Consider the following 27,086-nt stretch of genomic DNA (forward strand, 5'->3'; position numbering starts at 1 on the left):
ATTGAAGTGGAGCATAGGCTATATTACCTAGCTACAATAAAAATGTTAAAAAAATTTTTGTTTTCTATATTAATAGCTATTTGTTTTGACCTAAAGGCATATGAATTGCTGTGGTTTTAGTTTTATGATGCTCTTGACAGAGATAGTAGACAGGTAGCTGGAAAGAACATTATGGGGTCAAGGGTGCTTCTACACTATAAATGGCTGAAGATGATTCTTTGACTAGTGGACAATACCATCTTTGCAACGTCTTGTCTTTTATTTTGATCCTACTTAGACTTTCAGTTAGCTTTTTTTTTTTTTTTAATCTTCATTTTATTGAGATATATTCACATACCACGCAGTCATATAAAACAAATCGTACTTTCGATTGTTTACAGTACCATTACATAGTGGTACATTCATCACCCAAATCAATCCCTGACACCTTCATTAGCACACACACAAAAATAACAAGAATAATAATTAGAGTGAAAAAGAGCAATTGAAGTAAAAAAGAACACTGGGTACCTTTGTCTGTTTGTTTCCTTCCCCTATTTTTCTACTCATCCATCCATAAACTAGACAAAGTGGAGTGTGGTCCTTATGGCTTTCCCAATCCCATTGTCACCCCTCATAAGCTACATTTTTATACAACTGTCTTCGAGATTCATGGGTTCTGGGTTGTAGTTTGATAGTTTCAGGTATCCACCACCAGCTACCCCAATTCTTTAGAACCTAAAAAGGGTTGTCTAAAGTGTGCATAAGAGTGCCCACCAGAGTGACCTCTCGGCTCCTTTTGGAATCTCTCTGCCACTGAAGCTTATTTCATTCCCTTTAACATCCCCCTTTTGGTCAAGAAGATGTTCTCTGTCCCACGATGCCAGGTCTACATTCCTCCCCGGGAGTCATATTCCACGTTGCCAGGGAGATTCACTCCCCTGGGTGTCTGGTCCCACGTAGGGGGGAGGGCAGTGATTTCACCTTTCAAGTTGGCTTAGCTAGAGAGACAGGGCCACATCTGAGCAACAAAGAGGCATTCGGGAGGAGGCTCTTAGGCACAACCATAGGGAGGCCTAGCCTCTCCTTTGCAGCAACTGTCTTCCCAAGGGTAAAACCTGTGGTAGAGGGCTCAACCCATCAAACCACCAGTCCCCTATGTCTGTGGTCATGTTAGCAACCATGGAGGTGGGATAGGTGAATACCCCTGCATTCTCCACAGGCTCCTCAAGGGGGCACTACATCTTTTTTTTTTCCTTGTTTTTATTTTCTTTTTTTTTTTTTTAACTTTCCCTTCTTTTTTAAATCAACTGTATGAAAAAAAAGTTAAAAAGAAAACAAACATACAATAAAAGAACATTTCAAAGAGACCATAACAAGGGAGTAAGAAAAAGACAACTAACCTAACTGCTTAACTTCCAACATGTTCCTACTTTACCCCAAGAAAGTTACATAATATAGCAACATTTCTGTGAACTTGCTCCTACTATATCCATCAGAAATTAACAGACCATAGTCATTCCTGGGCATCCCCAGAACGTTAAATAGCTTATCTGTTCTTCTTGGATTATTGTTCCCCCTTCCTTAATTGCTCTCTACTGCTAGTTCCCCTACATTCTACATTATAAACCATTTGTTTTACATTTTTCAAAGTTCACATTAGTGGTAGCATATAATATTTCTCTTTTTGCGCCTGGCTTATTTCGCTCAGCATTATGTCTTCAAGGTTCATCCTTGTTGTCATGTTTCACGAGATCGTTCCTTCTTACTGCCACGTAGTATTCCATCGTGTGTATATACCACATTTTATTTATCCACTCATCTGTTGAAGGACATTTGGGTTGTTTCCATCTCTTGGCAATTGTGAATAATGCTGCTATGAACATTGGCGTGCAGATATCTGTTCGTGTCACTGCTTTCCGATCTTCCGGGTATATACCAAGAAGTGCAATCGCTGGATCGAATGGTAACTCTATATCTAGTTTTCTAAGGAACTGCCAGACTGACTTCCAGAGTGGCTGAACCATTATACAGTCCCACCAACAATGAATAAGAGTTCCAATTTCTCCACATCCCCTCCAGCATTTGTAGTTTCCTGTTTGTTTAATGGCAGCCATTCTAACCGGTGTTAGATGGTATCTCATTGTGGTCTTAATTTGCATCTCTCTAATAGCTAGTGAAGCTGAACATTTTTTCATGTGTTTCTTGGCCATTTGTATTTCCTCTTCAGAGAACTGTCTTTTCATATCTTTTGCCCATTTTATAATTGGGCCGACTGTACTATTGTCATTGAGTTGTAGGATTTCTTTATATATGCAAGATATCAGTCTTTTGTCAGATACATGGTTTCCAAAAATTTTTTCCCATTGAGTTGGCTGCCTCTTTACCTTTTTGAGAAATTCCTTTGAGGTGCAGAAACTTCTAAGCTTGAGGAGTTCCCATTTATCTATTTTCTCTTTTGTTGCTTGTGCTTTGGGTGTAAAGTCTAGGAAGTGGCCGCCTAATACAAGGTCTTGAAGATGTTTTCCTACATTATCTTCTAGGAGTTTTATGGTACTTTCTTTTATATTGAGATCTTTGGTCCATTTTGAGTTAATTTTTGTGTAGGGGGTGAGGTAGGGGTCCTCTTTCATTCTTTCGATATGGATATCCAACTCTCCCAGCCCCATTTGTTGAAAAGACCATTATGACTCAGTTCAGTGACTTTGGGGGCCTTATCAAAGATCAGTCGGCCATAGATCTGAGGGTCTATCTCCGAATTCTCAATTCGATTCCATTGATCTATATGTCTATCTTTGTGCCAGTACCATGCTGTTTTGGCAACTGTGGCTTTATAATAAGCTTCAAAGTCAGGGAGTGTAAGTCCTCCCACTTCGTTTTTCTTTTTTAGAGTGTCTTTAGCAATTCGAGGCATCTTCTCTTTCCAAATAAATTTGATAACTAGCTTTTCCAAGTCTGCAAAGTAGGTTGTTGGAATTTGATTGGGATTGCATTGAATCTGTAGATGAGTTTGGGTAGAATTGACATCTTAATGACATTTAGTCTTCCTATCCATGAACATGGAATATTTTTCCATCTTTTAAGGTCCCCTTCTATTTCTTTTAGTAGAGTTATGTAGTTTTCTTTGTATAGGTCTTTTACATCTTTGGTTAAGTTTATTCCTAGGTACTTGATTTTTTAGTTGCTATTGAAAATGGTATCTTTTTCTTGAGTGTCTCTTCAGTTTGTTCATTTCTAGCATATAGAAACATTACTGACTTATGTGCATTAACCTTGTATCCCGCTACTTTGCTAAATTTGTTATTAGCTCTAGTAGCTGTATCGTTGATTTCTCAGGGTTTTCTAGATATAAGATCATATCATCTGCAAACAATGACAGTTTTACTTCTTCTTTTCCAATTTGGATGCCTTTTATTTCTTTGTCTTGCCGGATTGCCCTGGCTAGCACTTCCAGCACAATGTTGAATAACAGTGGTGACAGCGGGCATCCTTGTCTTGTTCCTGATCTTAGAGGCAAGGCTTTCAATCTCTCACCATTGAGTACTATGCTGGCTGTGGGTTTTTCATATATGCTCTTTATCATTTTGAGGAAGTTTCCTTCAATTCCTACCTTTTGAAGTGTTTTTATCAAAAACGGATGTTGGATTTTGTCAAATGATTTTTCAGCATCTATTGAAATGATCAGTTGATTTTTCCCTTTTGACTTGTTAATGTATTGTAATACATTGATTGATTTTCTTATGTTGAACCATCCTTGCATGCCTGAATGAACCCCACTTGGTCATGGTGTATGATTTTTTTAATGTGTCTTTGGATTCGATTTGCAAGTATTTTGTTGAGGATTTTTGCATCTATATTCATTAGGGAGATTGGCCGGTAGTTTTCCTTTTTTGTAGCATCTTTGCCTGGTTTTGGTATTAGATTGATGTTAGCTTCATAAAATGAGTTAGGTAGTGTTCCATTTTTTTCAATGTTTTGAAAGAGTTTGAGTAAGATTGGTGTCAGTTCTTTCTGGAAAGCTTGGTAGAATTCCCCTGTGAAGCCATCTGGCCCTGGGCATTTATTTGTGGGAAGATTTTTGATGACTGATTGGATCTCTTTGCTTGTGATGGGTTGGTTGAGGTCTTCTATTTCTTCTCTGGTCAGTCTAGGTTGTTCATATGTTTCCAGGAAATTGTCCATTTCCTCTACATTATCCAGTTTGTTGCCATACAGTTGTTCATAGTATCCTCTTATAATTTTTTTAATTTCTTCAGGATCTGCAGTTATGTCACCTTTTTCATTCATTATTTTGTTTATATGGGTCTTCTGTCTTTTTGATTTTGTCAGTCTAGCTAGGGGCTTGTCAATCTTGTTGATCTTCTCAAAGAACCAACTTTTGGTGATATTTATCCTCTCTATTGTTTTTTTGTTCTCTATGTCATTTATTTCTGCTTTAATCCTTGTTATTTCTTTTCTTCTACTTGGTTTAGGATTGGTTTGCTGTTCATTTTCTAGCTTCTTCAGTTGATCCATTAGTTCTTTGATTTTGGCTCTTTCTTCCTTTTTAATATATGTGTTTAGTGCTATAAATTTCCCCCTTAGCACTGCTTTTGCTGCATCCCATAGGTTTTGGTATGTTGTGTTCTCATTTTCTTTCGTCTCTATATATTTAGCAATTTCTCTTGCTATTTCTTCTTTAACCCACTGATTGTTTAGGAGTGTGTTGTTTAACCTCCAGGTATTTGTGAATTTTCTAAGTCTCTGATGGTTATTGACTTCTAATTGTATTCCATTGTGGTCAGAGAATGTGCTTTGAATAATTTCAATCTTTTTAAATTTATTGAGGCTTGTTTTATGTCCCAGCATATGATCTATTCTGGAGAAAGTTCCATGAGCACTAGAAAAGTATGTGTATCCTGGTGATTTGGGATGTAATGTCCTGTATATGTCTGTTAAATCTAATTCATTTATCAGATTGTTTAGGTTTTCAATTTCCTTATTGGTCTTCTGTCTGGTTGATCTATCTATAGGAGAGAGTGATGTGTTGAAGTCTCCCACAATTATTGTGGAAACATCAATTGCTTCCTTTAGTTTTGCCAGTGTTTCTCTCATGTATTTTGTGGCACCTTGATTGGGTGCATAGACATTTACGATTGTTATTTCTTCTTGCTGAATTGCCCCTTTTATTAGTACGTAGTGGCCTTCTTTGTCTCTCAAAACATCCCTGTATTTGAAGTCTATTTTATCTGAGATTAATATTGCTACTCCTGCTTTCTTTTGGCTGTAGCTTGCATGAAATATTTTTTTCCATCCTTTCACTTTCAGTTTCTTTGTGTCCCTGTGTCTAAGATGAGTCTCTTGTATGCAACATATTGATGGTTCATTTTTTTTTATCCATTCTGCGAATCTATATCTTTTAATTGGGGAGTTTAATCCATTTACATTCAACGTCATAACCATGAAGGCATTTCTTGAATCAGCCATCTTATCCTTTGGTTTATGTTTGTCATATTTTTCCCCTCTGTCTATTAATATCCTTTATTGTACCCATACCGAATCTCTTTAGTACTGAACCTTTCTCCAAGTCTCTCTGTCCTGTCTTTGTTTCTCTGTCTGTAGGGCTCCCTTTAGTATCTCCAGTAGGGCAGGTCTCTTGTTAGCAAATTCTCTCAGCATTTGTTTGTCTGTGAAAAATTTAAGCTCTCCCTCAAATTTGAAGGAGAGCTTTGCTGGATAAAGTATTCTTGGCTGGAAATTTTTCTCACTCAGAATTTTAAATATATCGTGCCACTGCCTTCTCGCCTCCATGGTGGCTGCTGAGTAGTCACTACTTAGTCTTATGCTGTTTCCTTTGTATGTGGTGAATTGCTTTTCTCTTGCTGCTTTCAGAACTTGCTCCTTCTCTTCTGTGTTTGACAGTGTGGTCAGTATATGTCTCGGAGTGGATTTATTTGGATTTATTCTATTTGGGGTTCGCTGAGCATTTATGATTTGTGTATTTATGTTGTTTAGAAGATTTGGGAAGTTTTCCCCAACAATTTCTTTGAATACTCTTCCTAGACCTTTACCCTTTTCTTCCCCTTCTGGGACACCAATGAGTTTCATATTATCTATCATATCCCTGAGGTCCATTCCGATTTTTTCAATTTTTTTCCCCATTCTTTCTTTCATGCTTTCATTTTCCATTCTGTCATCTTCGAGGTCACTGATTCGTTGTTCAACTTCCTCTAGTCTTGTACTATGAGTGTCCAGAATCTTTTTAATTTGGTCAACAGTTTCTTTAATTTCCATAAGATCATCCATTTTTTTTTTTTAGTCTTGCAATGTCTTCTTTATGCTCTTCTAGGGCCTTCTTGATTTCCTTTGTCTCCCGTACTATGGTCTCATTGTTCATCTTTAGTTCTTTGAGTAGCTGCTCTTGGTGCTGTTTCTCTTCTGATCTTTTGATTTGGGTGCTTGGGCTTGGGTTATCCATATCGTCTGGTTTTTTCATATGCTTTATAATTTTCTGTTGTTTTTGGCCTCGTGGCATTTGCTGAACTTGATAGGGTTCTTTTAGGATTTGTAGACCAATTGAAGTCCTTATCTCTAATTTATCAGATCTACAACTTCGTGGAGTACACTTTCTCTAACTAACCAGCAGGTGGCGTCCACGAGCCACCTGTTCTTCACAAGCCAGTTCTCCCCTGCTTAGCCTTTTTGGTGAGTGGGGTAGTGAGTCTTGTGGGGTCCAATTGGTGTACCAAGCTTGCGTGTGTAGTTGGTGTTGCCTGCCCTGTATATGGGGCGTGTTTCTGGGCAGTCAGGGAGGGGGGCGTGGCTCTAACAATCAAATCTCCCTGGTGATCCTAGAGTTTTAAAGCTGCTGCAATAGTCTAATCCTTCAGTTCAGTCCTGCCACAGTTTGTCTCTGCCACTGACCCACTAGTCCTTGGTATTGGCGTATGGCTCCTGAGACTTGCAAGTGGGCCCCTCTTCCAGGCTGTGTACCCCGGGTCCTCTGTTGAGGGATGACTGTGCTATGTCTCAGGTGAGTGCCGTCCCCCCAGGGTGGTTCTGGGCTGCTGGGCTGTGTAGGGAGGCTCGCAGTCTGCTGAAATGATGGCTGAATGGGGCTTTGTTAATTCACACTGCTCTACCTTCCCAACTCTGGGACAATCAGCTGAGGTTGCAGGGAAGGCTGATGTCCACGCCCAGTTTTGTGGTGTGTGCCTGTTATTTGAAGCACTTCCGTCACACTGGGTTGTCTGGGGCAGTTCTGGGCTATGGGGCTTGCGATGGGCAGGAGTGTTTCCTGTCCACCAGGATGATGGCTGTGAGCAGACACCCCCCTTTCCTTGGGAAGTTGTGGTGTTTAGTGAATTTTCTCAGCCACTGGATTATTGCGTTTTGTCTCAGAGCTCTCCTAGTTCTGCTCTTGACTTGACCTGCCCAAATTGCAAGTCTTTGAAGCTTTCTGTATTGGGCTTCTTAGAGTAATTGTTTTAGAAAAAGAAAAAAGGATTAAAAAAAAAAAAAAAAAAAGGGGCCCTCCTCAGGGATCTAATGGGTTATTGAAATGCTAAGAGACAAAGCAACCAGGGCCATTAAGGAAAGGTCCACAGGGCAGAGAGATCAGCTTTTCTTCGGGATTTGCATATGCGCTTCAGGGCCTGAGCTCGGGCCTGAGCTCTGCCCTTCCCCTTTCTATGTTCACCAGAACTTCAAAAATCCTCCGCTTTTATTTTGGAGTTTTTCGTGTTGTTTTTTTTCTATGCCTGTCTCCTCTCTGCTGGGCTGGCTGCTCTCAGATTCTTTGGTGTCTGGTCTCCGCCTATCTATGGTTGGAGTTTGGATCAGCAGAATGAGTTTCCGATAAGGGCTGCCACTGCAGTTCTCCCTTCTCCTTCCCGGAGATGACAGCCCCTCCTCCCACGGGACTGAGCCTGGCAGGGAGGGGCGCGGTTCCCCTGGCCGCAAAAACTTACAGATTTCGCTGATCTCAGCAGTTCCACGTTTTCATGAGTGTTGTATGAAGTATGGCCAAAGTCAGATTGCTCTGTGGTGTCCAGTCCACGCAGTTCCTGGCTTTCTACCTACTTTCCTGGAGGAGTAACTAAAACATACAGCTCACCAGTCTGCCATCTTGCCCCGCCTCCCCACCTATTTTTTAGGAATATTGTGGGATGAGGAACAAGGTAAGAAACAGGTTACCTATGCCAGTGGGTGCTAACATTCACAATGCTTAAGGTAGCTATACCCAGATAAGCTGAAACATTCACCAGAAATAGGAATTTACAAAGTAGAGAGAGCAGATTAACAAACTTTGGTATAGTCATATGATGGACTACTACTAAGCAATAAAAAGAATGAATTACTGATACATATAATATTGATGACTCTCAAAAACATAATGCTGAGTGAAAGAAGTCTTACACAGAAGAGTACACCCCATATGATTCCTATATATAAGTCTAGAATAGGCAAACAGGTTGCTTCTTAGGGTGAAGTAGGCATGAGGTAGAGGTGAGAATTGACTGAGAAGGGGCGCAAGGAAACTTTCTGGGGAGAAGATAATGTTCTATATCTTGCATTTGTCAAAACTCTAGCAAATGCACACTTAAGATTGTACATTTGTACAAATAGTATGTAAATTATAAATTAAAAGAAAAATCTATAAACAGTTTTCTAACTTCAGCTACTATGCATGCCAAAGGATTTAGGGGAAAGTGTACCAAGGTCTGCATCAAATGCATCAAAAAAAAAAGAGATAATGGATGGATAGAGGGATGGTAAATGGATAGATGGGTCAGTAAATGCTAGAATTTAGGTGGTGGGTATATGGGTATTCATTGTAAAATTCTTTCAACATTACTATATGTTTGCAACTCTTCTAGTAAGATGTGAAAAAAAATTCTTAAAAAAATACAAAGTGGGTATTTTTAAACAAAGACAAGGTGAGTTGGAAGCACAAAAGGTTACAATGGCTCTGATGGTCCTAATCCTTCAAGGTTACATAGTTAAGGAAGCTTAAATTATATGACTGCTCAGAATAATATACTTCAAATGAGGAAAGCTGGAAAGGCTGTGTTCTTTTTTTTTTTTTTTTCTTTTTATCCATTTTATTGAGATATATTCACATACCACGCAGTCATACAAAACAAAGCGTACATTCGATTGTTCACAGTACCATTACATAGTTTTGCATTCATCACCAAAATCAATCCCTGACACCTTCATTACCACACACACAAAATAACAAAAATAATAATTAAAGTGAAAAAGAGCAATTAAAGTAAAAAAGAATACTGGGTGCCTTTGTTTGTTTGTTTGTTTGTTTGTTTGTTTCCTTCCCCCATTTTTCTACTCATCCATCCATAAACTAGACAAAGGGGAGTGTGGTCCATATGGCTTTCCCAATCACATTGTCACTCCTCATAAGCTACAGATAGCAGCATTATTTTTTTTTGTTGTTGTTTTTTGTTTTTTGTTTTATTTTATTTTATTTTATTTTTTTAAATTCAGTTTTATTGAAATATATTCACAAACCATACAGTCATCCATGGTATACAATCAACTGTTCACAGTATGATCATATAGTTATGCATTCATCACCACAATCTATTTCTGAACATTTTCCTTACATCAGAAAGAATCAGAATAAGAATAAAAAATAAAAGTGAAAAGAGAATACCCAAACCATCCCCCCATCCCACCCTATTTGTCATTTAGTTTTTACTCCCATTTTTCTACTGATTTTTTTTCAATTTTATAACTTTGTTTATCAAAAAATTAAAAACAAACAGGAAAACAACAACCAAAAAAAAACCCCACAACATTTCAAACAAAGCAATGGATTAAGGAAAACAAATAACCTAAAATAACTACTTTGCTTCCAATATGTTCCTACCATACCCCAAGAAAATTAATAAACCATGTCCAAACAGAGGAGTAAGAAAAACAAATAATCTAAAATAGCTACATTGCTTACAACATGTTCCTACCATACCCCAAGAAAATTAACAACCCCTAAGAAAACAAAGGAATAAGAGAAAAAAAAAAACCTAAAATAACTCTATTGCTTCCAACATGATCTTACTATATCCAAGAAAGTTTACAAACCATAATCATTCCTGAGCATTCCCATAACATTGAGATTACCCTCCATAGTTTATCTGTTCTTATAAGGCTGTGTTCTTGTTTCCCATATTCTGACGGACAAAGCAAAAAGTGTGCCCTAATCTCTTGTCTAGGATTTTGTACCTGGAGCAAATGATGCAAAGAACCAAGGATAATTTAGATCAATGCTACTCAAAATGTGATCTGTGGGTCAGTGCCTGTCTACAAACTGTTACTGATCTATTGGGGTAAGTACAGAAATTGATGCTAAGCACTTAGAAACTTTTATAGCAACTTGATATTGCTACAATATCCAAGTGGATGACCAGTGGACTCATCTCATCGAACAGAATAAAAACCAATTAGGAGTTATGGATCCTGCATAGAGGTGACAACTGTATACCTGTCACGTGAGGGAGGGCCACATTAAAATATATGACATTTAAAGTTAGCTGACTAACCCAAAAGTGTATAAAATCCAGAATCCTTTTCTTTCACCAAAAGACAGTTGTGCCAGTTTGAACGTATTATGTCCCCCCAAACGCCATTATCTTTGATGTAATCTTGGGTGGGCAGACCTATCAGTGTTAACTAGATTGTAATTCTTTGAGTGCTTCCATGGAGATGCGCCCCACCCAACTGTGGGTGATGACTCTGATTGGATAATTTCCATAGAGCTGTTGGCCTGCCCATTCAGGGTGGGTCTGAATTAAATTACTGGAGCACTATATAAGATCAGACAGAAGGAGCAAGCTGATATAGCCAAGAGGGACACTTTGAAGAAAGCACAGGAGCAGCAGATGAGAAACAGTTTGAAGATGGCTGTTGAAAGCAGACTTTTGCTCCAGAGAAGCTAAGAGAGGACAAACGCTCCAAGAACAACTGAGAGTGACAGCTTGGAGAGAAGCTGAAGCCTAGAGAGGAACGTCCTGGGAGAAAGCCATTTTGAAACCAGAACTTTGGAGCAGACGCCAGCCATGTGCCTTCCCAGGTAACAGAGGTTTTCCAGACTCTATTGGCCATCCTCCAGTGAAGTTACCCGACACTTTATGGTCTTAAGACTGTAACTGTGTAACCAAATAAACCCCCTTTTATAAAAGCCAATCCGTCTCTGGTGTTTTGCGTTCCGGCAGCATTAGCAAACTAGAACAATAGTTTAAATATAAATATAACTTTATAGGATAAATTGTTAGAACTGGCTTCTGAAGAAAGATTAGAGATCAATTTTTGAAATACATTATTACTTGCTTCATTATGGATACAATTTAAAAATAAATATCCCCAGCTTTTTCGAATTGCTTTAAAATCTCTTCTCCCTTTCCTATAACCAACAATGAAAGACTAGTTTATCTACTAAAGTTATTAGAACAAAATAATTGAAACAATTTAGATATACATTATCCCCTGCAAGTAACTTTGTTGTCAATTCAACCCACATTAGAGAAATTAACAAGCAAGAAGCAAACGCTATTGACTCGGTCATCGCATTTTTTTTTTTTTAATTTTAATTTTGAAATAAATTCAAACTTAAAGGAAGAGTTGCAAAAATAATACAAAGTCCATACACAGAACTCCAGCATTCCCTGACCCCCTTCACCGATATCCCGATCTACCAACTTTAATATTTTGTCACTTTACCATTTCTTTCTTTCCCTCCCTATCATCCATCATCTATTGCTCTGTCTTCTGAACACATGAGAGCAAGTTGCAAACATCCTTGAACAAATAATATAATTCACATATACATTTCCTATGAACAAGAATATTCATTTATGTAATCACATTAAGTGTAGTTAAGAAGTTCAAGAAATTTAACATTGATATAAAGCTTACATTCTATATTTCATTTTTTTCTTATGTCCCAATTGTGTCCTTTTGAGCCTTTTCTCCTCTATTCTTAGATCTCATCCAGGATATCTATGGCATTTAATTGTCATTATCTATTTAGATTGTCTTTTTTTTCAATTGTGGAAACATACATACAGCATAAATCTTCCCATTCCAACCCCTCCCAAGCATTCCATTTAGTGGGATTAATCACATTCACAATGTTGCAATGCTATCACCTTCCCACCATCCATTACTAGAAATTTCCCTTCACCCCAAACAGCAACCCTACACTCATTTCTTATTAACTTCCCATTGCCCCTTTCCCCACTTCTCATAACCCATACTCTACTTTTCATCTCTATGATCATATTCTCTGATACTTTCTTTGTGTTTACCGTGGGGCTTAAATTTAACATCTTAAATCTATAACAATCTTGTTTTCTTTGATACCAACTTAACTTCAACAGGACACATAAACTATGTTCCTATACTCCTCCATTCCCCCACCTTTACGTACTTCTTGTCAAAAATTACAAATTTTACACTGAGTCCAAAACCACTGATTTATCATTATACTTTATGTATTTTAGATCCTGTAGGAAGTAAATAGTGGAGTTACAAATTGAAAATACAGTAGTATTGGTATTTATGTTTACCATGTGATCTTTACTGGAAATCGTTATTTCTTCATGTGGTTTCAGTCAATTGTTTAGTGTCCCTTTCTTTCAGCCTGCACAATTCCCTTTAGCATTTCTTATAGTACTGATCTATGGTGATGAAGTCCCTCGGTTTTTGATTATCCACGACTGATTTCATTTCCCCCTTGTTTTTAACCTCCAGGTGTTTGTGAATTTTCTAAGTCTCTATTGGTTATTGACTTCTATTTGTATTCCATTGTGGTCAGAGAATGTGCTTTGAATAATTTCAACTTTTTAAAAATTTATTGAGGCTTGTTTTATGTCCCAACCTATGGTCTATTCTGGAGAAAGTTCCATGATCACTAGAGAATAATATGTATCCTGGTGATTTGGGATGTAATGTTCTATATATGTCTGTTAAATTTCTCTATATCTCTCTCCTTTCTTTGTTTCTCTGTCAGTAGAACTCCCTTTAGTATCTGAAGTAGGGCAGGTCTTTTATTAGCAAAATCTTTCAGCATTTGTTTGTGAAAATTTAAGCTCTCCCTCAAATTTGAAGGAGAGTTTTGCTGGATAAAGTATTCTTGGTTGGAAATTTTTTTCTCTCAGAATTTTTAATATGTCATGCCACTGCCTTCTTGCCTCCATGGTGGCTGCTGAATAGTCACAACTTAGTCTTATGTTGTTTCCTTTGTATGTGGGGAATTGCTTTTCTCTTGCTGCTTTCAGAACTTGCTCCTTCTCTTCAGTATTTGACAGTCTGATCAGAATATGTCTTGGAGTGGGTTTATTTGGATTTATTCTATTTGGAGTTTGCTGGGCATTTATGCTTTGTGTATTTATATTGTGTAGAAGGTTGGGGAAGTTTTCCCCAATAATTTCTTTGAATATTCTTTCTAGACCTTTACCATTCTCTTCCCCTTCTGGGACACCAATGAGTCTTATATTTGGATGTTTTATTTTATCTAGCATATCCCTGAGGTCAGTTTCTATTTTTTCAATTTTTTCCCCGTTCTTTCTCTTATTCTTTCATTTTCCATTCTGTGGTTCTCAAGGTCGCTGTTGTTGTTCAGCTTCCTCTAGTCTTGTACTATGAATATCCAGAATCTTTTTAATTTGGTCAACAGTTTCTTTTATTTCCATAAGATCATCTGCTTTTTTATTTACTCTTGCAATTTCTTCTTTATGCTCTTCTAGGGTCTTCTTCATGTCCGTTATATCCTGTGCCATGCTCTCTTTGTTTATCTTTGGTTCTTTGATTAATTGCTCCAAGTACTGTGTCTCCTCTGATCTTTTGATTTGGGTATTTGGGTTTGGGTTATCCATATCGTCTATTTTTTTCATATGCTTTAAAATTTTCTGCTGTTTTTGGGCTCTTGGCATTTGCTTTACTTGATAGGGTTCTTTTAGGATATGAAGGATTATTCAAACACCAATCTCTAATTTGTCAGACCTACAGTTTGGTGGTGTACCCTTTCTCTAACTAACCAGCAGATGGTGTCTGCGAGTCACCTAGTCCCCATAAGTCAGTTCTCCCCAACTCTGTCTTTGTGGTATGTGGGGGTCTGGTTCATGTGGGGTCCAATTGGTGCACCAAGTTTGGGTGTGTTGTTGGTGCTGTCCGCCAAGAATGTGGGGTGTGTGTCTGAGTGGTTAGGGAGGCAGGGCAGCTTTAATAATCAAACCTCCCAGGTGTTCCTGGAGATTAAGGCTGTTGCAAGAGTCTAAACCTTCATTTCAGTCTCGCCACAGATTGTCTCTGCCACTTACCCACAAGTCTTGGTATTGGCATAGGGTCCCTGGGATTTCCGAGTGGGTCCCTCTTCCCAGCCATGCCCTTCTAGGGCCTCTGCTGAGGGAAGACTGTGCTACGTCACAAGTACACGCTGTCCCTCCAGGGAAGCCCTGGGCCGCCAGGCCATGCAGGGGCATTCCCAGCCTGCTGTAAAGATGGCTGAACGAGGCGTGTTAATTCCCCCCTTTTCACACAGCTCTACCTTCCCAGCTCTGGGACAATTAGCTATGGGTGCGCGAAAGGCTACTGTCCACGCCTGATATTGTGGCGTGCGCGCGGTATTGCCGGAAACACTTCCCGTCACACTGGGTCCCTTGATGTGGCTCTGGGCTGTGTCTCCGGTGCCAGGCAGGAACGTTCCCAGCCTGCCGGGAAAATGGCTGTAAGGGGCATTGTTTTTTCCCCCTTTTGGCTCACCTCTGCCCTCCTCACTCTGAGACAATTAGCAGTGAGTGCACGAAAGGCTATCTTTCATGCCAGACATTGAGGTGTTCGCACAGCCCGTTTCTGCCGCGATTCACTGTGTGGTTCTCTCTGACGTACCTGCAGCCGCTTTCAGGTTTTTTAAAAAAGAACTAGTCTGCCTCCAAATGCCAACCCATGGTTTCCCCACACTGCAGTGTGGCTGCCGGACATTCAGCAGGCTCACTCACTCATTTCAGAATGCAGACTCCCAGTTTCACCAAGTGCATGGTCCCTGTGGATTTAGCAGATCTTGTCCAGCTGGTGCATTGCTGGAACTGGTGTTCTGAGTCACTTTCTGGCTTTTATCTAGTATTTTTCATGGAGGTGTTTTTTTGCCCTGTCTCTCCTAGCCACCATCTGAGGTTCTCCCTCTCGGTCATGACATTTTAAACCTTAAGCACTGGTATACACGGTGTCCTCAATGTGCGCAGACGTTTAATATGGGTAATCACTGTTTCACTTCCAATTTTTGGTGTAGTTATCTTTGCAAAATGACTAGAAAGTTACAAGTAAAATAATGATTCTCTGTATTAATTGCCTATAGGTACATTTTGAAAGAACAACATGTATGGTTTTTCTAATTTTTTTGTTTTTCTCTATTATGTTTCTTTTGGAGTTGTTTCTTGTAACGTAATGTTATGACTGTCAAATTCAATAACAAAAATGTGGGCTTGCATTTCATATGTCTTCTACTACCCCCTCTCCCCATTTAATTTTTTGTGAAATGATGGATGCTGTTTGTAGAGTTACCTTGGCTGAGCCTTAGCCACTCAGCTTCTGTTGTTTTTGCCCATTTTCAGCACCTTCGGCCTTCCCAGTAATTCTGTAAGCTATGTGATTATTTTCTAATTTTATTTTTAGTTAAACAGAGTCAGTTTTATGATTTCCAACTAAGAACTCTGAGTGGTACATAATGTTTGTTCTTCTCTTGCTTTACTATCTTTATAGCAATCTGCATTTTTCCACATTAAAAACTGGCTGCCACCTCTTCACCTCTCTTCCTTCCTTCCTATCCCTATCTGCAGGTTTTAATTCTGCTGAAGTGGGGAGAGATGTTTCTGGCATCCTGTGTTTTGCAACAAAAGCAATGTTAAAAAGGGAGGTATTAGTATGGTAGTAGACCAGCTGTCTTATGAATTAAGTAATAGTGAATACTGAATCTTTATGTGCCAATTACTATGCCTCATTTAAGCATCACAATACTACTATGTGTCAGGTATCATTACAGATGAAGAACATAAGGTTCAGAGAGGTTAAACTATCAAAGTCTCCTTGCTAGTACAGGGCAGAGACAAAACTCAAACACACTTAGGAACCTAAAACACATTTGAACATCTATAAGCCAGGAACAGCTTGTACTTTTTCTGAGCTGGACCAACTAAGTTACTTTCTAGTTCTCACCTGTTAGTTTAGTAAAGGCTTCCATGTCATCAATGGCTGTGGAAATGTGAAATTTTTTTCCTTCAGCACCTGTAATCTCTATGAAGGAGTCTGCTTCAAGGAAAGCATCTGTGATCCTAAAGAGAATAATTTTATTAAAATGCATGCATGTGAGAAATTTCAAAGATTTGCTTTAAGGCTTGCTGAAAGATAAGGGAATCTTTCTACTTTAGGGAAATAAAATATTGAGATACAATGATCTAAGGACAACTTCTCCATATACTAAAGAAGTGCATGCTATGATAATGGTGATCTGTGAGCTACCATGCTTGTATATTCCAAGAACTATGGCAAGGCTTTAGATACATTAGCTTATTTAATCCTTCCAACAATCAGGTGGTATAATCAGCTTCAATTTTACAGATGCAGAAATTAAGTGATTTCATTTAACCAAGAAGGAAGAGACAGTGCCAGGCTTTAAACCTAAATCTCTCAATTAAAAACAAAAACAAAAAAAACAAACAAAAATCCCCAAAACTTACCAAAGTATCAATCATACAAACAGGAGAATGTATTCTAACTAGTCTGCTCATGAGACAGGATGGGGAAAAACAGAAACGAAGGTAAATTCTTCAATAGAAATGTAAAAATGAACATGGGTCTAAAGCCTTATACTAAACCAACTTAAAGCTATTTTAGAGACATGGAATTAGCTCAACTTGCACCCAACTTCTGACGATTCCCCATGGGGTCTGTAAGTCTTTTGGATACATGGCTTTTTTTTCTAATATGATTCTGATTGGATCAGGGAGAAGAGGCCAAATTCCTATAGAGTTTACCATTTATAGTATTTACTATTAATGTTTTATATTTAATATTTTATATTAATAGTAAATACTACTTACTATTCAGGTAGGGTTTACGAAATTGCTACCAATTTCGATAAATATTTGATAGGATGAGAACAGACACAAATCTTAATCCTTAAAATCAATTTTTATCATTAATTTCAAAATGCCGATTACTTTTGTCCATCTCCCATTACCTTGAAGACTACTATCTGGTATCTAAGCGACTTCTTGTGTGAAGGTCCTGAGCCATTCTAGCTTTGCCTCTTCAGGTCTAGCCTAAGCCAGCTCTTCTCCCCTTCCTCTAACCCCTGTATCCATTCTCCCTCTCTCCCTCCAAGTTAAGCTTACTGTATGCTATCTTTTGCATTGTTTCAGGAAATCAATTTAGATTTATTAATTTAAAATCTATCTGCATTTATCCAGCAAGGAGACCTCAGTGAAAGCATCATGGAAAGATTTATAGGGAAATAGCAATCAAATTTCTTACATTGTATCAATGATGTTGCCAACTTTGTGTTGATAAGCTCTGCGGTGTAAGCAATTGCGTGTGTGGAACATGTCATACAGATTCCCAACTTCCTGTAAGAAAACATGAAATAAATATTAATGTAGGGTCAGATTATGTTAACCTTGTTTGTAGACAAGTATATAAGGCAAGGAAAAGGCAAGGAAAAGGATGGTGGCAGACAAGAAGACTGCACAGGGGCTACTTCATTAAAACTTCAAAGCCTACTAACAAACAGGGAGGCAGATGAGTAAAGCTGTTTATTGATTTGCAACTTTCTTTCTTACTGATTAATAACAAACTAAAATCTGTTGCATGTTTTAACTTTGTGACAAGTTCTGTTCTAGTCATTTAAAATATAATATTTGTTTTAATCCTCTCAGTAACTCTTCTTGTATTCTTCACTCTCAAGAGGACTTTCTATAGTAAAATACTATACTACTTTTTAGTTACATGATTGTAATCTAGAAGAGACTTAATGATTTCAGGATTTTAACTGTTCAGAAATATTAAGCAGTGATTAAGGAAACTGGGATGAAACTTCAGCTCTGCCACTTGTTAGGTGTATTCTTTCTCTGTGCCTCAATTCACTTACCTGTTAAATGGGATAAGAATAGTATCTATCTCCTAGTTGTGAGGATTTAGTTAATCCATGCAACGCACTTAGAACAATGCCTAGTGCTACACTCAATAAATGCTGAGTATAATTTATTATTATTATTATAATCATTATTATTAAACTATGCAATAGAGATGAAAAGGTGCCCTAAGGTACTTAAAAATGTTAAGCATAAAGTAAAGAGATTAATGATTTATCAGATACTGATTTTTCCAAGCTGTTCAATGGTTATTTCCAGATTTAAAACTTGGAGCTAAACCCTTCTTGCTTCCTCTGATATAGCTTACCTTTTCTCTAGTACAAATATGCTTCTTATTATCTACTTCACAGACACGTGCAAACTTAATAAAGCGCTTGTAATCAAAGTTATTTTGAATTCCAAGATGATGGCAGTCTCTAAGATTTCAAAGAGAGAGAGAGATATAATTTTTTAAGAAGAAAACTCTACTTTAAATACTAACACTAGTTTTATACAAGGATTTCAGCCAATTTTTCTTAAGTGTTCAGAGCATACCTAGCAAAATAATCCCATTTGTCCACATCAATGCCATTTCTTTTATTAGCCACTATCTCATAAAGGAAGCTTTTCTCTTCAGGACGCCCTTTATATGGCCACTGGAAGACAAGAAAACCCACTCAAAGTTTTAGGATAAGAATCAAATCTATTACAAGCAAGGCAAAGCAATTATATTAATCTGAAAATTATAACAGATATTTGACTGCAAACATGAGAGAAATTAAAAGTTCTACTCTGTTAAATCTTCTTGTGCCATTGAAAGGATCCTAACTCTATTGCATGTCCCCAAACAACAAGCTTCCTTGTTTTCCTGGTTTAAAAGTTTTTTTAAAAATGTAAGATCTAATTATGAAGTATGAAGAATGTTGTTTAAATGAACATGCATGAATCATGCTTCCAAATCAGTGCTATCTTTCAAAGCGGCTACATACCTACTCTAAATGGTACACATTGCTCAAAATATTTTTGGAATTCCAATCCATCTCTTTATCTTACATCTTAAAGTAGAGGTGTGTAGATTTGAGGAAAAAAATCCTACAAATCTCAGGGGGAAATTATTTTCCAACTCCATTTTTAATTAAAAAAGAAAAAAAAGACAAAAGATAAAAAAGATAACAAATATATTTTCTTTTGAACCAGTTCAACTTTTTTCTAGGTCTTCATATATTTAGAATATGTTAATTTTAGTGGATAAACAGGACATACACTTTTATACTTCCAAACACTGTTACTTTAGGCTTCTATATAAAATACTGCATACATATTCATTTTAAAAGGACTTATTCTTTAATTTTGGGGGTAACTGTGGTGGTTTGAAGCAGTATGTACCCCAGAAAAACATGTTATTAAATCTAATCTATTCCTGTGGATGTAAATTCATTGTAAGTAAACCTTTTGAGGAGGCTACTTCAGTTAAGGGATGACCCACCTTCATTCAGGATGTGTCTTAATCCTATCACTGGAGTCCTTTATAAAAAGAATGAATACAGAGAGAAAGAGAAGAGAAAGCCATGGAAGCAAAAAGATGAAATTAAGGAATCCCAGAAGAGAAGGGAGAGACTAACAGATGCCACTGTGTCCCTTGCCATGTGGCAGAGGAGCCAAGGATCACCCATAGCTAGCCTTTGGAAAGAAAGCATTGCCTTGATGATGCCTTGATTTGAACATTTTCCTGGCCTCAAAACTGAAGCTAATAAATTCCCGTTGTTCAAGCTGAACCATTTCATGGTATTTGCTTTAAGCAGCCTAGGAAACTGAAACAGTAACTTTAAAAAGAACTCAGTTAAGAAAGAGAAAAAAGGTAAAAGCCTTTCATTATTTGCATTAAACAGTAGAAACATATAACATTTTATCATTTAGTCCCTCTAAAATAACCAAATGTGTAGCTCTGAAGAAGGCAAGAAAAGACTAGATGAAAAGCATCAGTCAATTCAAATTAAGTTGTATACAACCTTACCGAAGCATTTTTGACAGGCGATTCAAGTGGTCCTGCAATTTGTTCCTTGACAAAACAAATGTCTTCTTCAGGGATGAGACCATAATGTTGCATGACATCTCTGAGTCCATTAGAATTAACTAGGTGCTCAAACATCTTGACTGAGCCCTGCTCATGCTAAAAAAAAGTCAGCACAATACAGTCTATTATAGACTCTAGCCCATTAGTCTCCAGATCATCGAACTCACTCCGAATTCCAGGTTAATTCAGAGATAAGGTTCTATTACATGTTAGTTTTCTAGTTTTCAACTATGGTCTTTCAGATATTTTTAAAAACCTGTCAAATTTGTCAATATTTTACTAGTCTGCAATCCTTTTACAAACCATGTTCATTATTTAATAAGATTTAATGCATTTGAATGAGTATAATCATTTATAGTACATGGAAGAATATCAGATCATAGAGGTAGAACCCCATATTAAATGCATATCATCATAAAATCAGTTCTCCTGTTTCACCAGTCTTGAAACACATGATGTTACAAAATCTGTTAGCACTTCCATCTAATGGTGAAAGGGGTAATTGCAAATGTGCCAGTAAAAAACTTAAAAGCTCAAGAGCTCTGAAGTCAAGATCTGGGTTGGAATCTCAAATCTGCCTCGGTTTGCACATCTGTCTCTGCCTAATCATTCACAAACACAAAGAACAAATGACACCCTGGGCACATCTGCCCTATCTCAGTTCTTAACAAAACTGACTCAAAAACAAAACCTCAATCATCTTTTAACCATTTTAAAAAAACTGAATCAAAGACATATATTAATTACAAAGAGAGAAAAGAGTAACTTCATAGTGAAGAAATTTCTCAGACATTGCCTTAACCAAATGATCAAAGTTAATATCACCAACAACGGCTCAAATAGATTTTATGTGTCTAAGATATGATGCATTAAGGACATAATGTCACTTCTGTGGCATTCCTGCCAAAAATGCATAGCCTGATTCCATGCAGAAACATCAGACAAACTCAAATTCAAATAAGGGACTGTCTGCTTGCCTAAATAGTTCATATGTACTCTTCAATACATGACAAGATCATGAAAGATAAAGATGAGGAATTGTTGCAGATCAAAGTTGACTAAAGAGAAATGGCAACTAAATGCAATATATGATCCTGACTTGGGTCCTGGACCAGCAAATTAAAGTGTTTTGTTTTGTTTTTTCCTTTTTCTATATGGGCAACTGGCTTAATCTGAAAGGAAGTCTATAGATTAGACATAGTACTACATCAATATTAATGTCTATGTGGTTATTTAATGGAATAATCTTGTTATTAGGAAATACTAATTGAAGTATTTAGGAGTAAGTATTTACTTTTTTTTTTTTAATTTAATTTTATTTATTTTTTTTAATCATCATTTTATTGAGATATATTCACACACCACGCAGTCATACAAAACAAATTGTACTTTCGATTGTTTACAGTACCATTACATAGTTGTACATTCATCACCTAAATCAATCCCTGACACCTTCATTAGCACACACACAAAAATAACAAGAATAATAATTAGAGTGAAAAAGAGCAATTGAAGTAAAAAAGAACACTGGGTACCTATGTCTGTTTGTTTCCTTCCCCTACTTTTCTACACATCCATCCATAAACTAGACAAAGTGGAGTTTGGTCCTTATGGCTTTCCCAATCCCATTGTCACTCCTCATAAGCTACTTTTTTATACAACTGTCTTCAAGATTCATGGGTTCTGGGTTGTAGTTTGATAGTTTCAGGTATCCACCACCAGCTACCCCAATTCTTTAGAACCTAAAATGGGTTGTCTAAAGTGTGCATAAGAGTGCCCACCAGAGTGATCTCTCGGCTCGTTTTGGAATCTCTCTGCCACTGAAGCTTATTTCATTTCCTTTCACATCCCCCTTTTGGTCAAGAAGATGTTCTCCGTCCCACGATGCTGGGTCTACATTCCTCCCCGGGAGTCATATTCCACGTTGCCAGGGAGATTCACTCCCCTGGGTGTCTGATCCCACGTAGGGGGGAGGGCAGTGATTTCACCTTTCAAGTTGGCTTAGCCAGAGAGAGAGGGCCACATCTGAGCAACAAAGAGGCATTCAGGAGGAGACTCTTAGGCACAAATATAGGGAGGCCTAGCCTCTCCTTTGCAGCAACCGTCTTCCCAAGGGTAAAACTTTTGGTAGAGGGCTCAACCCATCAAACCACCAGTCCCCTATGTCTGTGGTCATGTTAGCAACCATGGAGGTGGGGTAGGCGAATACCCCTGCATTCTCCACAGGCTCCTCAAGGGGGCACTACATCTTTTTTTTTTTTCCTTGTATTTCTTTTTTTTTTTTTAACTTTCCCTTCTTTTTTAAATCAACTGTAAGAAAAAAAAAAGTTAAAAAGAAAACAAACATACAATAAAAGAACATTTCAAAGAGACCATATCAAGGGGGTAAGAAAAAGACAACTAACCTAAGATAACTGCTTAACTTCCAACATGTTCCTACTTTACCCCAAGAAAGTTACATAATATAGCAACATTTCTGTGAACTTGTTCCTACTATATCCATCAGAAATTAACAGACCATAGTCATTTCTGGGCATCCCCAGAACATTAAATAGCTTATCTGTTCTTCTTGGATTATTGTTCCCCCATCCTTAATTGCTCTCTACTGCTAGTTCCCCTACATTCTACATTATAAACCATTTGTTTTACATTTTTCAAAGTTCACATTAGTGGTAGCATATAATATTTCTCTTTTTGTGTCTGGCTTATTTCGCTCAGCATTATGTCTTCAAGGTTCATCCATGTTGTCATATGTTTCACGAGATCGTTCCTTCTTACTGCCACGTAGTATTCCATCGTGTGTATATACCACATTTTATTTATCCACTCATCTGTTGAAGGACATTTGGGTTGTTTCCATCTCTTGGCAATTGTGAATAATGCTGCTATGAACACTGGCGTGCAGATATCTGTTCGTGTCACTGCTTTCCGATCTTCCGGGTATATACCGAGAAGTGCAATCGCTGGATCGAATGGTAGCTCTATATCTAGTTTTCTAAGGAACTGCCAGACTGACTTCCAGAGTGGCTGAACCATTATACAGTCCCACCAACAGTGAATAAGAGTTCCAATTTCTCCACATCCCCTCCAGCATTTGTAGTTTCCTGTTTGTTTAATGGCAGCCATTCTAACCGGTGTTAGATGGTATCTCATTGTGGTCTTAATTTGCATCTCTCTAATAGCTAGTGAAGCTCAACATTTTTTCATGTGTTTCTTGGCCATTTGTATTTCCTCTTCAGAGAACTGTCTTTTCATATCTTTTGCCCATTTTATAATTGGGCTGTCTGTACTATTGTCATCGAGTTGTAGGATTTCTTTGTATATGCAAGATATCAGTCTTTTGTCAGATACATGGTTTCCAAAAATTTTTTCCCATTGAGTTGGCTGCCTCTTTACCTTTTTGAGAAATTCCTTTGAGGTGCAGAAACTTCTAAGCTTGAGGAGTTCCCATTTATCTATTTTCTCTTTTGTTGCTTGTGCTTTGGGTGTAAAGTCTAGGAAGTGGCCGCCTAATACAAGGTCTTGAAGATGTTTTCCTACATTATCTTCTAGGAGTTTTATGGTACTTTCTTTTATATTGAGATCTTTGGTCCATTTTGAGTTAATTTTTGTGTAGGGGGTGAGGTAGGGGTCCTCTTTCATTCTTTTTGATATGGATATCCAACTCTCCCAGCCCCACTTGTTGAAAAGACCATTATGGCTCAGTTCAGTGACTTTGGGGGCCTTATCAAAGATCAGTCGGCCATAGATCTGAGGGTCTATCTCTGAATTCTCAATTCGATTCCATTGATCTATATGTCTATCTTTGTGCCAGTACCATGCTGTTTTGGCAACTGTGGCTTTATAATAAGCTTCAAAGTCAGGGAGTGTAAGTCCTCCCACTTCGTTTTTCTTTTTTAGAGTGTCTTTAGCAATTCGAGGCATCTTCCCTTTCCAAATAAATTTGATAACTAGCTTTTCCAAGTCTGCAAAGTAGGTTGTTGGAATTTTGATTGGGATTGCATTGAATCTGTAGATGAGTTTGGGTAGAATTGACATCTTAATGACATTTAGCCTTCCTATCCATGAACATGGAATATTTTTCCATCTTTTAAGGTCCCCTTCTATTTCTTTTAGTAGAGTTATATAGTTTTCTTTGTATAGGTCTTTTACATCTTTGGTTAAGTTTATTCCTAGGTACTTGATTTTTTTAGTTGCTATTGAAAATGGTATCTTTTTCTTGAGTGTCTCTTCAGTTTGTTCATTTCTAGCATATAGAAACATTACTGACTTATGTGCATTAACTTTGTATCCCGCTACTTTGCTAAATTTGTTTATTAGCTCTAGTAGGTGTATCGTCGATTTCTCAGGGTTTTCTAGATATAAGATCATATCATCTGCAAACAATGACAGTTTTACTTCTTCTTTTCCAATTTGGATGCCTTTTATTTCTTTGTCTTGCCGGATTGCCCTGGCTAGCACTTCCAGCACAATGTTGAATAACAGTGGTGACAGCGGGCATCCTTGTCTTGTTCCTGATCTTAGAGGGAAGGCTTTCAGTCTCTCACCATTGAGTACTATGCTGGCTGTGGGTTTTTCATATATGCTCTTTATCATGTTGAGGAAGTTTCCTTCAATTCCTACCTTTTGAAGTGTTTTTATCAAAAAGGGATGTTGGATTTTGTCAAATGCTTTTTCAGCATCTATTGAGATGATCAATTGATTTTTCCCTTTCGAGTTTTTAATGTGTTGTAATACATTGATTGTTTTTCTTATGTTGAACCATCCTTGCATGCCTGGAATGAACCCCACTTGGTCATGGTGTATGATTTTTTTAATGTGTCTTTGGATTCGATTTGCAAGTATTTTGTTGAGGATTTTTGCATCTATATTCATTAGGGAGATTGGCCGGTAGTTTTCCTTTTTTGTAGCATCTTTGCCTGGTTTTGGTATTAGATTGATGTTAGCTTCATAAAATGAGTTAGGTAGTGTTCCATTTTTTTCAATGTTTTGAAAGAGTTTGAGTAAGATTGGTATCAGTTCTTTCTGGAAAGTTTGGTAGAATTCCCCTGTGAAGCCATCTGGCCCTGGGCATTTATTTGTGGGAAGATTTTTGATGACTGATTGGATCTCTTTGCTTGTGATGGGTTGCTTGAGGTCTTCTATTTCTTCTCTGGTCAGTCTAGGTTGTTCATATGTTTCCAGGAAATTGTCCATTTCTTCTACATTATCCAGTTTGTTGTCATACAGTTGTTCATAATATCCTCTATAATTTTTTTAATTTCTTCAGGATCTGCAGTTAATGTCACCTTTTTCATTCATTATTTTGTTTATATGGGTCTTCTCTCTTTTTGATTTTGTCAGTCTAGCTAGGGGCTTGTCAATCTTGTTGATCTTCTCAAAGAACCAACTTTTGGTGATATTTATCCTCTCTATTGTTTTTTTGTTCTCTATGTCATTTATTTCTGCTTTAATCCTTGTTATTTCTTTTCTTGTACTTGGTTTAGGATTGGTTTGCTGTTCATTTTCTAGCTTCTTCAGTTGATCCATTAGTTCTTTGATTTTGGCTCTTTCTTCCTTTTTAATATATGCGTTTAGTGCTATAAATTTCCCCCTTAGCACTGCTTTTGCTGCATCCCATAGGTTTTCGTATGTTGTGTTCTCATTTTCATTCGTCTCTATATATTTAGCAATTTCTCTTGCTATTTCTTCTTTAACCCACTGATTGTTTAGGAGTGTGTTGTTTAACCTCCAGGTATTTGTGAATTTTCTAAGTCTCTGATGGTTATTGACTTCTAATTGTATTCCATTGTGGTCAGAGAATGTGCTTTGAATAATTTCAATCTTTTTAAATTTATTGAGGCTTGTTTTATGTCCCAGCATATGATCTATTCTGGAGAAAGTTCCGTGAGCACTAGAAAAGTATGTGTATCCTGGTGATTTGGGATGTAATGTCCTGTATATGTCTGTTAAATCTAATTCATTTATCAGATTGTTTAGGTTTTCAGTTTCTTTATTGGTCTTCTGTCTGGTTGATCTATCTATAGGAGAGAGTGATGTGTTGAAGTCTCCCACAATTATTGTGGAAACATCAATTGCTTCCTTTAGTTTTTCCAGTGTTTCTCTCATGTATTTTGTGGCACCTTGTTTGGGTGCATAGACATTTACGATTGTTATTTCTTCTTGCTGAATTGCCCCTTTTATTAGTATGTAGTGGCCTTCTTTGTCTCTCAAAACATCCCTGCATTTGAAGTCTATTTTATCTGAGATTAATATTGCTACACCTGCTTTCTTTTGGCTGTGGCTTGCATGAAATATTTTTTTCCATCCTTTCACTTTCAGTTTCTTTGTGTCCCTGTGTCTAAGATGAGTCTCTTGTATGCAACATATTGATGGTTCATTTTTTTTGATCCATTCTGCGAATCTATATCTTTTAATTGGGGAGTTTAATCCATTTACATTCAACGTTAAAACCGTGAAGGCATTTCTTGAATCGGCCATCTTATCCTTTGGTTTATGTTTGCCATATTTTTCCCTCTCTCTATTAATATCCTTTATTGTACCCATACCGAATCTCTTTAGTACTGAACCTTTCTCCAAGTCTCTCTGTCCTGTCTTTGTTTCTCTGTCTGTAGGGCTCCCTTTAGTATCTCCAGTAGGGCAGGTCTCTTGTTAGCAAATTCTCTCAGCATTTGTTTGTCTGTGAAAAATTTAAGCTCTCCCTCAGATTTGAAGGAGAGCTTTGCTGGATAAAGTATTCTTGGCTGGAAATTTTTCTCACTCAGAATTTTAAATATATCGTGCCACTGCCTTCTTGCCTCCATGGTGGCTGCTGAGTAGTCACTACTTAGTCTTATGCTGTTTCCTTTGTATGTGGTGAATTGCTTTTCTCTTGCTGCTTTCAGAACTTGCTCCTTCTCTTCTGTGTTTGA

At 37.5% G+C, this 27,086-nt stretch overlaps 1 protein-coding gene across 2 annotated transcripts in view; it reads right to left on the bottom strand.

Annotated features, from left to right (window-relative positions):
- Positions 1 to 27,086, bottom strand: part of SAMHD1 (SAM and HD domain containing deoxynucleoside triphosphate triphosphohydrolase 1) — a 72,718-nt gene that overhangs the window by 18,982 nt on the left and 26,650 nt on the right. Inside the window, exons 7-11 of one of the 2 annotated variants that reach the window (XM_037812404.1) lie at positions 20,116 to 20,271; positions 18,657 to 18,757; positions 18,430 to 18,538; positions 17,506 to 17,597; positions 16,189 to 16,304 (exon numbers count right to left, since the gene is read on the bottom strand). In XM_037812404.1, the coding sequence (XP_037668332.1) occupies positions 16,189 to 16,304; positions 17,506 to 17,597; positions 18,430 to 18,538; positions 18,657 to 18,757; positions 20,116 to 20,271 (574 nt within the window). The remainder of the gene's footprint in view (positions 1 to 16,188; positions 16,305 to 17,505; positions 17,598 to 18,429; positions 18,539 to 18,656; positions 18,758 to 20,115; positions 20,272 to 27,086) is intronic. The other variant, XM_037812405.1, reaches the window with a different exon arrangement.

This window comes from Choloepus didactylus, chromosome 19 (assembly GCF_015220235.1).
Source record: "Choloepus didactylus isolate mChoDid1 chromosome 19, mChoDid1.pri, whole genome shotgun sequence".
NCBI classification, from domain to species: Eukaryota; Metazoa; Chordata; class Mammalia; order Pilosa; family Megalonychidae; genus Choloepus; species Choloepus didactylus.